The sequence below is a fragment of the Suricata suricatta genome, chromosome 14 (genome assembly GCF_006229205.1).
Source record: "Suricata suricatta isolate VVHF042 chromosome 14, meerkat_22Aug2017_6uvM2_HiC, whole genome shotgun sequence".
Taxonomy (NCBI): Eukaryota; Metazoa; Chordata; class Mammalia; order Carnivora; family Herpestidae; genus Suricata; species Suricata suricatta.
The window spans coordinates 87352965-87367800 of record NC_043713.1 but is presented as its reverse complement, the minus strand read 5'-3'; the positions used below and the strand labels follow the sequence as shown (position 1 = coordinate 87367800).

The 14836-nt window shown below is 54.7% G+C and overlaps 1 protein-coding gene across 1 annotated transcript in view; it reads left to right on the top strand.

Moving 5' to 3' along the window:
* Window positions 1–14836, top strand: part of TMEM132D (transmembrane protein 132D) — a 442505-nt gene that overhangs the window by 56845 nt on the left and 370824 nt on the right. The window contains exon 4 of the mRNA XM_029921636.1: window positions 1–324. This exon is cut by the window's left edge and continues 63 nt beyond it. Coding sequence (XP_029777496.1) covers window positions 1–324 — 324 coding nt within the window. The remainder of the gene's footprint in view (window positions 325–14836) is intronic.

Below are 14836 nucleotides of genomic sequence, written 5' to 3'. Positions count from 1 at the left end.
GCCGGGGCCGCCCCAGGGCAGCCCCGTGGAGCTCTACTACGCCGTGCAGCCGGGGGACGGGCGCGGGGACTGTGCTGGCGGGGACGCCAGGAAGGGCAGTGCTGTCCGGCCGGGGAAGGGCGGGCTGGAGGAGGCCGCGCCCCGCCTGCAGCGGATCGGGAGCGTCTTCCTGTACCAGACGGGCAGCAGGCCCGCCCTGAGGGAGCTGCGTCTGGACAGCAACGTGGCCATCCGGTACTCGGCCCGGACGGCCAGGCAGGGCGACGTGCTCACCTTCCCTGTGGCCCTGTCCCGAAACTGCAGCGCCGACCGCTTCACGCTGAGGTGAGTCCCCGGGAGCACCTGCTCGTGCGCTTTCCGTGCGCACCTGTCCGTGCACACCTTCCTGTGTCCTTTCTGTGCACACTCTTCTGTGTGCCTCTGAGGCCCTGTGGTGCCTTCAGAAACCCACTCTTTGATCCCAAAAGCTGGGTTACTAGCTTCCAACTTATGTGAACCCCCTTTTCTGGTAAAACAGGATGGTCGTCCGTTCCCGGAAGGCAATTTGGCGGTGAAGGCATTCTTGTTACAGGATAGCCCTGGCCCTCCCAGAGCAGCCGGGGGCGTGGATCTGCACCCTTTGACTGAGCGTGGGGTCTCCGCAGAAGTTGTGGGAACGCTCGCGTGGTCCCCTGGGGCCCTGGGAGCATCCGGGAGTCCTGTGCCCGTGGTTGAAACGAGTCGGCAGAGGGGCCGCGACCGTTGTCTGGAGGAGAGGCGATACGGTTTTGCCAACTCAGATCTAACCCGAGCCTGTGAGCTCTGAGTGCGATATGGCACCGGCCTCGCTTCCTTTGTTTCTCTCTGGAAATAGAACTCGCGTTCAAAATACACACGAGCATCCCGTGTGAAGACCATAGTCGAATTTGTTGAGAGTGTTACGTGAGACCAGACGTTCACAAGGAGGACCGTGTACTTTGCGGGGGAAGAACGGGCTGGTCTTCTCTTTGGGATGGGAGATGTGGGAGAAGCCGCCTGCCTTGGCTGGATTTTCATTACGTCGGTTTTTGTTTGTTCGGAACACAAGGCTTCACGACACGGCTCTTCGGCCGCAAGTGTGGTCGGGCCCCTCCCCGTGCCCTGGTGCTGTCGCGGGAACTCGGTCTCACGTGCTGACTCATGACATGTATGACCCCGGACACGGGGCTGTTGCCGTCCGTGAGACACAGCGTCCATGCGGGTTTTAACGTTCACGCGGCCGAGGTCCGTTCTCTCGCCTCCCCGCGTGGGCTCAGTACCTGCTCGCTCTTGGTTTCCTTCTTTCCCTTTCTCTTTGGCTTTGGGGAGGGGGGCGGGTAGTTTGAGAAAGGATTCATTCCTTTGCTTATACCTCGCACGCTTCAGCTTTGTTGATTTATGACCTTTTAGTCCGAACTAAAGAAACAGAAACTAATGCACGACATTCACCTAACGATTGGACGTGGCTGATTCTCGGCGGGTCAGAGCTTTGCCGTGGGCTCGCGGTGCGGCTGGGGGTCCCCACAGGCGTGTAGGTCCCCCCAGCACAGCTGTGGGGCTGAGGCCTCATGAGCTCTCCCTCGTCCTCTGGACTCAGACCTGGATTCAGCCGGCCACAGGGCCGCTGGCTCTGTTCTCCGCTTTTCCAGGGACGGCCCGGTACAACGTTCTTTGTGGAGATGGCTGCATGTGAGAGCCGTTTGGTGGACAGAAGGCAAAGGTTTGGAACAAGCAGAGCTCTGTTTTTGGGCAGTTTGGGGCCCTCTCCCGTCCGGTAGCTTTGCCAACTGCCGACCGTTGATCTCGTGAACGCAGGGTGGAAACTCCTCGGCTTTGACTCTCCCGGAGATGATGGGTGCACCCGGCTTTCCCTGGGAGGCAGGGGCAGGTGCAGCATTGAACTTCAGAGAACGCTTTGCAGCTGCCGACCCCTGAGTGCGCACTGCCCACGGTCAGCAGAGTCCTGAGGGCCCTCGGTCACCGGTGAGCGGTGACAGCCAGCAGAACTTGGCTCTGCTGGGCCACCTAACCCGAGGAGTCCCCATCTTTGGAAAAATCAGAAACAAATGCATTTGAAACACCCCCGTGCGGTCACTTAGAAGGCAAAGGTTTGAGCGTTTTGGATGTGGAGCAAAAGTGTATTTATTTGTTCGGTTAGAAATTTGTTAAAAACATTTTCGGTTTTCAGGCAAGATAACTGTGAACTAAATGTTTCATGCATGTGTGTTTGAACCTGGGAAGGCGGCACGCTTTTCCCTTCAAAAGCATTGATACTGGGGCACCTGGGGGCTCAGTTGGTTGAGCGTCCGGCTTCAGCTCAGGTCATGATCTCACGGTTCATGGGTTCGAGCCCCGCGTCGGGCTCTGTGCTGACAGCTAGTTCAGAGCCTGGAGCCTATTTCCTAATCTGTGTCTCCCTCTCTCTCTGCCCCTCCTCGCTCATGCTGTCTCTCTCTGTCTCTCAAAAATAAATAAAAAACATGAAAAAATTTACAGAAGCACCGATACTCTGGTTGCTGCACCCTTCACACGCGGTCCTTACTGGCGAGTCAGACGGGTCTGTGATCGCGTCTGGAGGCCATCCTGGATCTGGTCACGCAGTTAGCATTCAGGCTGATTTCTCATAATTAGAAAATAATGAAACAGTATATCTTTTTTAATGAAGTCCGTTCGACACTAATGTAGCACTGCCTCCAAATACTTAGAGTGAGTGCGGCCTGCTGTGCCTGGCCACCTGCCGGTCCCATGCATCCTCATGGCCCTTCCTCCTCATTCGTGTTTCTAGATGCTCCGTGATGACACGCCAACACGGTCAGGGTCAGCAGGACACCCATGGCCACGTAAGGCTCGCCAGAGTGGGGAGGGGACCGAGTTAAGTGTCACCAGCAGGAGGGGCCCTCCATGCCCCTGGAGCACTTTGCTGAGAGTGAGGGACCGCCATCGGCCACTGCCCCTGCTCTTTCTGAGCTGTGACCTGAGGGCGACCCCGGGGCCAACACACGGGGCAGGAGTCCAGTTTTGTCCTGCAAGTTGTCAGGACGGGCGGTTGCAAACATTAGCTGTGTGTGTGCACTTGTGCGTGGAGGCGGGAGTCATGTGTGTGCAGCGGGTGTGCACCTGTGTCTGCACGTGTGTGTCGGTGGATATGCGCGTGTGGGTACGTGTGTGCGCATGTCTGCATGTGTGTGCACGTGTGTTCATATGTGTGGGTGTGCAGATGTGTGTGCAAGCAGGCGTGTGCATATGTGCACGTGTGCACAGGTGTGTGCGCGCGATCAGGCAGGTGTGTACGTGTACTAGTGTGTAGCTGTGTGCACACAGGTGCATGTGCATGTGTGTGCATGTGAGTGGGGGCAGGTGTGTGCATACGTGAACGTGTGTGTGCACTTGTGCATGCGTGTGTGCATGCGTGTTTGCATACGTGTACATGCACGTGTTAATGCCCGGGGTGCGTGTTAACTGTCGGAAGGGAAGCCGGTGGAGCTGCTTGTCCCCCGCACGTCTGCGTCCCTTCGCAGCCCCTCTTTCCCTCCACGAGAGAAGAAAAACAAATGCTTTCATTCCTTAGACATCTAAGGATCCCTTTTAATTTCAGAAAATGTTTTCCTTCAAGTGCACAGCTGAAGCGTCCCCCGGCGCTCGGGCGCTTTCTTCCTGTTCTCGCCTCCCGTCCCGTCTCTCTCCCTCCAGAGAGCCAATTTCAGAAGCATCCGAGGCCTCTAATCACCTGATTGTGTGTCTGGAGGGAGAGAAGAGCGCGGGCTCTGGGTCACATCCCCCCCCGTTCTTCCGTTCCTGTTACCCCCAGGACGTCCGATCTGAACGTGGGGCTGGGACCAGATATTTACTTAACATGAGCTGGGTTCCTGAACGCTCCAGGAAGCGCAGGTGGAAAGGTCCAGAACGTGGCACAAAACTCAGGTGAACAGGGGCTTTCTCGCGGCCCGAGAGATTCCTGAGTTGGTGGAATGAGTGAGTGAATGAGCACGTGATTGGCCGCGAACGAATGCATGCACTTTGCTGCGGCCCCTGCCGTGTTCCTCGCTAGATGCCCGAGTGTGTGGACGCTGTGCCTGGCACGGGGCTCGGCTGAATCAGACGTTATTTCCACGGAGACGTTCTTGCAAGACGAGGGTTATGAAGGCGGCAGTGCGAGAACAGAATGAGTATATTGGGTGAGGGGAGAAGGGGGCCCGGGACGGGTCAGGCTCGGAAGGGCCCCGCTGCTGGGTTGGGAAGCCCGCCTCACCAGATTCGCTTGACGGACGCAGCCTCGAACCTGCCCTGACCCAGAACAGGGTCCTCTTCCTACTCTGCCTCAGGTGCCACGTGGCCTTGCTGTAGCCAGTGAGGTTCTCAGCTGCAGACCACGAATCTCCATCTGGCGTATTCAAGAAGGATAAATAAATAAGGGCTTGCCGCGTATATATCGCAGGTCTCCAGAATTAATTAGAGCCGGGGCACCGGGCGTGGCATCTGGGAGACGGTGGAAGGAACAGCCACCCCGGCCCATCTTCCCGCCCGCCCTCGGGAGCCCCTCCCTCTGTGCCTGTCCTGCTCACAGCAGGTGCACGGCCTCCCGAGGCTCGCGCCGGCTCCCTGTGTACCTGCTGCCTGTGCGGAGGTGACACGGGGACCCAGTGGGGCTCCCGTAACGGGACCCGGGCTCCAGCCGCTTCCTGTCTGTCACCAAGACGCCTCCTGCCGGGGGAGGTATTTCCCGCATGAGGGGCCTGGGGGCCCTTGGGAAGGGGGTGCACGCTGGGTGTCCCCAAGCCCCAGGACGTCCGCGTCAGCTGTGGCTGGGACGTGCCTCCCTCGTCGTCCCCCGGGCATGGACGGCCTCGTGTGGGGTGGACAGTGGGTGAGAGGGGACAGAGAAGGGAGCGCGTCCATCTGTTTTAAGACCCTTCTGACGTTGGGACGGGTGTGGATGTAGAGCAGGGCTGTGCGGTCGGTGTGGGGGTCCCAGCCGCCTCCCCGCGGGTTCCCGCCTCGTTAGCATCGTACGTCCGTTCGCTACATTTGTCACAATTAATAAACCACACCTCATCCATATTCCCTTATCTTTGCCCTTAGTCCTTGCCCCGCGCCCCCTCTTCTGTGCCAGGACCCCGTCCACCGTGTCACGTACGTGTGGCCGTTGGGACTCCTGAGACTCCCTGACTGGGACCTCTTCTCACGGGCTGTTGGTGATGACCCTGACGGTTTTGAGACTGAACTGTTGGGAGGTTTGAAGGACGTGCCTCTGGGGTGGGGAGGGGGCCTGTCTGGTTTTCTCAGACTAGACGACGAGGGGCTGGAAACCACGGAGGTGAGTGGCCCTCCCTGGCCGAGGGCGCGTCTCCTGCTCCCCCCCCCCAGCTCCCCCGGGCGGCCCCTCCCCTCCCCCGCCCAGTGCTGGAGGGAAGCTCACACTTACACAGTGAGCCGCACAGTCACCGCGCCTCCTTGGCGCTGCCGTGCCTGCCTCCTCACTCGGGGTTCTGCAGGTGGGACGGGTCTGCTTCAGTGAGGGCGTCTGCGTGTCCGTTTTCCAGTCTGGCCTGTCATCCAGGAGCGCGGACGAGGCTGCTCCACTCACGCTGCGGACGTTTGGGTCCGGTCGTGTTTTGGTGGGGGGCGGGGGGCGCGGGGGGTCAGCCCGAGTCCTGTCCTCCCCTCGGCCGCCCCCACGGGACGCTGCAGGATGGAAGCCCCAGTGTGACAGCCTCGCAGTGTGCCCGGATCCTGCCGCGCGCCCCCTGCAGGAGAAGGCACCCCGTGAGTTAGAAACCACAGAGCTAGATTATGGGCCTCGGGGGGGGAAAAATATCCATTTACGGCTTGAACTCACCTCTTAACGCAGGGAGGCTCAGGGTTTAGAATGAAGGTGACGTTATGTGTGCTCCTGCTGTTCTCGAAGGTGCTGTAAGTTGCACACAGTGCACCTGCTTTCTTCCCCTGGAGCGTCTGCCCCTCGAGGCAGAATCCGATCACGGCCACACTGTTTGGAAGCAGCAACTTTCCCTTCCAGCCTCGAGGCACGGAAGGTCAAGGGCACCAAAGGTCCGTCACAGGCATGGACGTTCTCTTCCCCTTTGACCTGGGAAACCGCCGCAGGGGGAAAATGCAAAGCCTGGAGAAGCATTCCACGTGCTCCTGTCTTGCTCTGGGTCCAGGGCATGGGCTGAGGGGGGGGGGGGGGGGGGGGGGGGGGGGGGGGGGGGGGGCTGGCGGTGCACAGGAAGAAGGGTGTCCACAGTCCCCGTCAGTGTCTGTCTCTTGGCACCGTGTCCAGGAATGTGGGAGACAGAGTGAGTGGACCTGAGTGGATGTGACAGTTCCCATCTTCATCGTGGTTCTGGAAGGTTCTCTCGGGGATGGGTGGACAGACATGTGGATGTGGTTTTGGTAGAATGTGAGGGTACAGCCTGAGGAACTGTGTCCGTCCTTCTGGTCCAGCCAGAATTCCTAAGAATGGGACTTTTTAGGATGTTTAGCCTTTTTGGTTTAAATGCCGTAATCGTTACTGTTATTTTGGGGATGGGCTCACGGACGCTGTTGCCCAGACTTCTCTGGGTCTTCTCTGACTCTGTGGACTCCCGGCCACTCACGTGTGGCCTCTGTCGCCTTGCGCTGACCTCCATGTCCGTAGACGTGTTCCAGCAGCATGTCACCCTGCCTCGTGGGGCCACCACAGCCTCCTAGTCAACCAGACTGAGAGCAGCCACAGGGAAGGGGCCCTGGTCCGTGTCTGTGTCAAAGCGACACCTACCGGAGTGCTCTGATGGCTGGACGGGTTTCCGTTCCTGGATCTGGGGGAGCAGGAAGTTGAGGTGGGTGGGCGAGTTCGGGCTGGCGCATCCTGGACACTGCACCCCCACCCTCTGGGCACGTGGCTGCGTTCCGGGTGGGGAGCCAAGGAGGGCCCCCAAGCCTCGGCGAGGAGGAGTCAGAGATGGGTTTTGGTCCTAAATGTCATCTGTGCATGAGGGTCTCCGTGGAGACGTCCCTGTCCCAGGGGGTCTTTGCTCAGCAGCCGTGGAGGGAGTGTCCTCAGTCCTCCTCCCGCACAGTCAGGTTCCCTCCATGTGGGTACCACTTCCGGGCTTCTCTGAGGAAGAGGGGTGACGTGCGGGGCCAGGAGGCGCGGGGACTGCGGAGCGCGGCAGCAGGAGGAACCATGGTACTAATAGTAGTCAGGGCACCTGGGGGCCCAGTCGGTTCAGCGTCCAGCTTCGGCTCAGGTCATGATCTCACGGTTCATGGGTTCGAGCCTCGCGTCAGGCTCTGTGCTGACAGCTCAGAACCTGGAGCTGCTTCCGATTCTGTCTCCCTCACTCTCTGCCCCTCCCCCGCCTATGCTCACGCACTCTCTCTCTCTGTCTCAAATAAACATTTAAAAATATGTTTAAAAATACTAGTAGCCAACACTTGTTACCTGTGTCAGGCTCTGCTCAGAGTGATTCTAATGTTTTTTACACATTTCTTCCTCAGAGGAGGCTCATAAATTGGGCACGGTCGTGGCCCACGTTTCCAGAAGGGGGGACGGAGACACAGACGGCCACACGCCTCGCCAGAGTCCCTGCGGCCTGTGACACGCTGACTTAATGTCTTGAGAACACACCCCCGCTGTCACACGCCCCTGAGCACCTGCCGGAAAACTCGCCGTCACAAGTGCAGGGTAGGGAGGCTGGCGCAGCCACTGCGTCCGCCAGCAGAACGCGGTTCCGGAAGTGTTTTCCCTATTCCACACCTGCTTGTTGAGCGGGGAGGCCGGTGCTGGGGCCTGACAGCGGGCGGGTCACACGGACGTGGCCCTTTCCCGAGGGATCGCGCTGTGGAGGCAGGTGCCCACGCCGGCCGGTGCTCTCCAGCGTTGACCGGAGCGGGGGTGTCCACCATCTCCCACACCACTGGGTCTGCCGTAACTATAATGAGGAATGGCAGTTTCAAATCCAAGGGCAGAGTCTGCCTGCGGGAGACCCCACGGGGTCAGGAGGAGAGCACAGGGTGTGGAGTCCGGGGCCGGCACCTGGCCTTGCCCCTGACTGTGCACTGGGAAGCTCGTCGAAGCTCACGGAGCCTCCGGTGCTGGGGTTGTGGGCTGTACATCAAAGACCACAGGGCACCTTGAGCGGATTGTGTGGGATCAGACTGGGGGCTAGTCAGTAACCAACCCACTGGGCAGTGTGTCCGGGACCTGCTGAAACACGAAGATGAGCTCGGGGTGTCCCCGCAAGCACTGTCAGTCCACTGTGCGCAGGGCGGAGTCAGCGCGCGGCAAATCGGAAGGTCTGAAAAGTCAGTGGATTAAAACCAAGCAGCGCGCGTCATACCAGCATCAACAGACACACAAAGGACCGGGGGAGAGGCCAGCGAAAGAGTGAGGCAGAAGTTTCCAGAAATGAGCCCTGTGCATCTGCCCACAGCCTGTGTCCCCGCCCCTCAAGCCTCTGCGAGGGGAGACCCCGGGGTGATGGGTTCAGCGTGGTCGTGCCTGCTCGGTGCTCTTCCCATGGGCACAAAGGCTCCAGTGCCCCTGCACGTGCCCTGGCCTCCGGGCACCGCTTCCCCAGTGAAGAGGGCAGAGGCGAGGATCTGCAGGTCTGAGGCTAGACCGCAGCAGACCTTGACCTTCCACCGGGGTCTCCAGAAAGCTTGTTCCTGGAGCCTGAGCCGCTTGTGAACAGGGCCGCTCGTCCGCATTGGCAGGGAGGCGCCTGGAACCACCGGGCTTCTCGCCATCCTGTCAACGCCCTGGACACCTGCGGGAAGGAAGCCCCAGCCGGGGACCCCAGCAGGTTCAGGGGGGATGTTTCGGCCTCACGGCAGAGCCCTGCTCACGTTCCTGGGACGTGAAGTTGGCGTGTGTTAAGAAGACTGTGTTGTATGTTTGCCAGAGGACGGAGCCCAGAGGAGAGCAGGTGCCTGAGGTCACGGCTATTCAGCTCCTTCCCGCCAGGGCCTCCGGGCTCCGCCTCGGACCCTGCAGTCCCCACATCCCGTCTGTGAACCGCATTGGGCTTCTGAGTGCCCGTGGCCGTGGGAGCCCACTGGCAGGAACCTCGGGTGTGGGAAGACGGAGTCCGCACAGCCCTCTTCTGTCTTGTTTCATGTCCTTGCTCAGGTGTGAACGCCCCTGTCCGTGGGGGCGCCCACTCCCACCAGGCAGCCGTGCCCTGGCTCCCTTCCTACAGGGAGACCTTGCCATTGGCCCCTGATGGCACCGGCTCTGTGCTGTGTCCTGCTGACCCAGGGCAGCGGCGGCCTGCGGGTGTGGACGTTCAGGTTGCACCACCGATGTCGGGCTGGCCTTCCAGCAGGCGTGGCAGCTCTGTGATCGCCGCTGTGCGTGAGCGTGCTCCGGCCGCTTGTCGGCTCCGGGGTCTCATCCCTGATGCAGGGGTAGCAGTTTGAGGAGATATCTCTTAAAAATTTTTTGTTAACGTTCATTTATTTTTGAGAGATGGAGAGAGACAGAAAGTGAGTAGGGGAGGGTCAGAGAGAGGGAGACACGGAATCCGAAGCAGCTCCAGGCTCCCAGCCGTCAGCCCAGAGCCCGACACAGGGCTCAATCTCAGATCCACCAGATCGTGACCTGAGCCGACGTCGGTGCTTAACTGACTGAGCCCCCCAGGCGCCCCCTGAGGAGCTGTCTTTCATGGACATGAGAATATCTTATCTGACGGACTCCACCTTGTCCCAGACGCAGAACACAGTCAACGAGAGGTTTCTCCTCTTTGTGGGTCTCAGCTGGGCACAGGCCCAAAGGTGTTAGGCAGTGAAGAAATGAAGTGAGCCACACAGAAAATGTAATAAATAAGATACAGACTTTGAAAGACCTACTGGCAGCGGAGGGAGTACACGGCGGGGCAAGATAATATTTTTCTCTTCACTCTGTGAGCTTCCTTGTGCGTAGGTGAAAAAATCAATGCTTGTATTTCTTTCCCTTTCCTGTGTTGGGCAGTTGAAGGGGAGGGGATGATAAAAGACATCATCCGAAGATGCCTCTCTTTTCAAAAGCAAGAATCCAAGACCCAGAGGTGAACTGGAGCAATCACCCAAGGTCATTCACGCAGGTGGAAGATGTTTACACAGGGTAGAACGGACTCAGGCACAGGGGTCTTGGAAACGACTGCATACGGGGGGGGGGGGGCAGGGCCTGGCTCCTCCTATCACTGCCCGACGGGGCTCTCTTCCTCTCTCCCTGACCCCAGGCTGTTGCAATCTCAGGCGTTGATACACATTTTGAGAGATCAAGCGTGCCGAGTGAAATTCACCCACAGCACGTCAGTGCAGGCGGAAGGCGTGGGTCTGGGTCAGAGTTGTCCAGGTTGGACGCAGATCCAATGAAAACAAAGATGGCAGGCCATTCCGTAAATACATTGCAGGCAGGAAGGAGGAAGGAAGGAAGCAACGGGGAAGGAAGGAAAGAAGGACAAATGTAAATGAGAGAGAAAGAATTTATTTTGGAAGAAAATGTAAACTAAGAATAAAAAGAGACTTTGCTGTAAGTGCTTAAATGGTTAGGGACTTTTTAAAAATTTTAAATTATTTTTTAACATTTATTTTTGAGACAGAGAGAGAGTGTGAGTGGGGAAGAGGCAAAGAGAGAAGGAGACACAGAATCCGAAGCAGGCTCCAGGCTCTGGGCTGTCAGCACAGAGCCTGACGTGGGGCTCAAACCCACGAACCGTGAGATCATGACCTGAGCCAAAGTCAGAAGCTTAACCGACTGAGCCCCCCAGGTCCCCCTAGGGAATTTTTTTTAAAGAACTTAATATATCAAGAATTCAAATATGAAAAGAAAACAAAGAGACAGTAAGGTAGACGAGAGCTAATACATCAATTGAGGCCCCAAATGGCATAAAACAGAAATTACAAAAAAGGAATGTAATAGACAGGGGAAAGGGGAACGTTAGTGATGTGTGTGGAGAAGACCAAAGTGGTTTTGCTGAGTGCGAGGGGAGATGCAAAAAGTAAAAAGAATTAGAGGGAGGATAACGGATATGAAAAGGAATGATGATCAGTGTATTACCCCTGAGTTGGTGATACCACAAAATGAGCAAAACACGTGTGTACAAATACATCTTCTTTTCTGGAATTAAGGCATGGCTACATCCTTGAATCTACCAGGCGTTCTGTGTTGCAGAAAAAACAATGTTAATAAAAATCAATACCAAAGTCTCGCCTAATTATGGAATTTCAACCATAATGAAGTAATTAGCTAGTCATTCAGGCAGATGAATATTCATCAGAACTTAAGGAAGTGGGTGTGCCGTGTTCAGAGACAGAAAGAATCGCATGAAAGTGTCCGTTGTCCCCAAATGACTGTGTGTGGAGCCAATGCAATTCTGATCAAAATACCATCTAGGATGTCCTTCCAGGAGCTTGTCAGGTTGAAATGGAAATCTGTATGAAGACCGAACGGCCAAGCATGAGTAAGACACTAAAGAGAAGAAAAATGCAGATGGGTCGTTGAAAGTCCATGGATGTTCTAACGATGTTTTGGCGGAACCTAGGCGGTAAATACAGTAACGAACAGAACAAGCCCCGTAATGACCACGCACGTAGGAGACTTTGTGCGACAGAACTACAATTACAGATCTATGAGAAGGCATGTATCCGGGCATTATCCAAATGAGAAAGAGAGGAATCCAATCTCTGTTTCATGCCGTTTATACACATCAATTTCAGATCAATTAGGTATCCAGAGGGGAAATAAAGGAAATCAATGTAGAAGAAAATAGTGAAGGAGAAAGATTTCTTCAACAAGATACTTGATCAGTGACCGCAAAGGGGACATCGATACTTCTGACTGCGTGTTAAACATAAGTACTTTCTTAAAGTCAAAGAGCAAACCACAAACTTGGGGAAGGTATTTGTAACACGTAAGACCAACCAAGAATTAGGATGCGTAATATATAAAGAATGCCTATAATTCAACAATTGAAAGCAATAAACAAATAGAAAAATGGTTAGGGCTTCTCACGGGAGAGAAAACACAACGTAGCAAGGCATTTAAGAAAAAGTGCTCCATCTCATCAGAAATCAGGGAAAACAAATTAAAACCAAAATGAATTTCAATTTATAGCCGCCTGGTTTCCAAGAGCCCGGCAGTCCCCTCCACACAGAGTTGTTGGAAAAGCCTCATTTCTTGCCTCTGGAGGAAAACACCAGAGGGTTGCTGAAGGGGGTGTGGGTGGGGGGATGGGCTAAATGGGCAAGGACTTTAAGGAGGACACTTGTGGGATGAGCACTGGTGTTGTAGGAAGGGGATGGATCACTGCATTGTCCTCCTGAAACCATTAGTGCACTCAATGCTAACTCACTTGGATGTCAGTTAAAAAAGAAAGCGGTTTGAGTTACCCCATAATAGGGGACTGTGCATACACCGTGACCCCAGATTTCCACCACTGAGAAATATAACCAAGAGAGGCTCTTGCCCTTGTCTAGAAGGCACATGACAACATCCGCAGCTGCACTGTCAGGAGTAGAGGACCTGGATGGCCATCAGCGGGATAATGGATCAAGACATTTTCCCATATTCCTGCACTGAGATCCCACACCTTCATGAGGACTGTGCCGTTGCAGTGAGATCCATCAGGGTGAGCAATCTCTGATCTCTACTCAGAAATGGAATTGAAAGTTGCAGGAAAGTATGTTTCTGTGAAGATGCAATGTAGGCATCGAATCAACAACAAACTGATCGTAGATGATGGATATATGCATTCATTTAGGTGCAAATGTAATGGATAACAGGGAAATGAATACCAGAGTCAGGATAGTATAGGGAAGATGAGGGTTTTATTGGGAGGAACATAACAGGCTTCCAAGACATTGAATGTATTTTAGTTCTTCATCGGGGGGCTTATTGTACGTGGGCTGCTTTTTGTCTTCTAAAATATCCATGCATGATGTACTTTTTAAACTGTGTGTGTGTGTGTGTGTGTGTAATTTCCACTAGTGCTTTGTATATACTTAGGTGTGTGCATGCATGTGTGTGTGCTGCATGCCAAATTAAAAAATATTTTTTCAGGAAAAAGCAAGTCCCTTGTCACGAGGGGAGGAAATTCAGGGTGGCACTAGACTTCTCCACAGTAACATTGAGCGCCATTCAGTGTCAGAAGATAATAGAGCAAGACTACAATTGCTAAGTGCTCATGAAAGACATTGGTTATTTTATAGTCACATGATGCTCTTTCGTGGAATACTATAGCTGTTAGGATATGAAAGTTTTGCAAAACATTAGGTGCAAAAAAGTGAAGTGCGAAAGATGGGACAGGATAGATGGCTGGCTGAAGGGTGGGTGGGTGGGCGGATGGAGAATAGGCTGGTAGATGAGTGGATGGATGTGTGGATTGATGGTAGGCGGGTGGGTGGATGGATGGATGGATGACAGGTGATGGGTGGATGGATGGATAGATGGTAGGCGGGTGGGTGGATGGATGGATGGATGACAGGTGATGGGTGGATGGATGGATAGATGGTAGGCGGGTGGGTGGATGGATGGATGATAGATTGGAGGGTGGATAGATACCTAGATATTGGTAAGTCTTCTTTAACTGTTGCATCTCAAGTATAATTCCACCCTGCTCAGCATCATCTTGCTTTAATTTGTGTGTTTTTTAAAGATTTTATTTTATATTTTATTAAAAAAATTTTTTTTAATGTTTTATTTATTTTGGTTACAGAGAGAGAGATAGAGCATGAGAGGGGGAGGGGCAGAGAGAGGGAGACACAGAATCTGAAGCAGGCTCCAGGCTCTGAGCTTGCTGTCTGCACAGAGCCTGACGCAGGGCTTGAACCCACAAACATGAGATCTGACCTGAGCCGAAGCTGACCGTTTAACCGACTGAGCCACCCAGGCGCCCCAAGATTTTATTTTTAAGTGATCTGTACACCCCAGATCTTAAAACCTGAACCTACAACCCTGAGATCAAGAGTTGCATGCTCAGGTGACTGAGCCAGCCCGGAGCCCCTTTAATTTGTGTGGGGGATTATTTTTCAGAGAGAGAGTGAGAGTGTGTGAGCAGGGTAGGGAGCATAGGGAGAGGAAGACAGAAAGAATCTTAAATAGGCTCCACTCCCAGTGCAGAGCTGGATGCGGGGCTCTGTCTCACGATTGTGAGATCATGACCTGAGCTGAAATCAAGTCAGATGCTCAACTGACTGAGCCACCCAGGCGCCGATTGTTTGTGTTTCAATAGAACTTACCATTGCCTGACATTCAGCTGTTTGCATGATTGTGTGCTGCCCATGTTAGTGTCCTTCCTCCGCAAACTCCACGTGAGCAGGCATTTGTCTTTCTGGCGCATCCACAGAACCACAGTGCATAGATTTCAATAGATCTCTGCTGACTCAATGCTTTGATCAATTTAAAGCCAAAGATCATGACAAATTCAAAGGCCCAGAGAGATTCTTTGCATGTTAATAGACCCCAGATTTGCTGACTCAGAATTGGGATCACCTTTACCCATGGCCGTGCATCTCAGACTCTGTGGTTCAATTTTTCCCAACTCTGGTCTTAAGGCTGAGTTTCTTAATCTTAGCATGACTGCCATTTTGGACTGGATCGTTCTTTGGAGTGTGTGTTTGTGTGTGTGGTGTTCTCTGAGAGTGTTGTATTGGGTGGATGGATGGATGGATGGATGGATGGATGGATGGGTGGATGGGTGGGTGGGTGGATGGATGGATGGATGGGTGGATGGATGGTGGATGGATGGGTGGATGGGTGGATGGATGGGTGGATGGGTGGGTGGGTGGATGGATGGATGACTAGATGGATGGATGGTGGATGGATGGGTGGATGGGTGGATGGATGGGTGGATGGGTGGGTGGGTGGATGGATGGG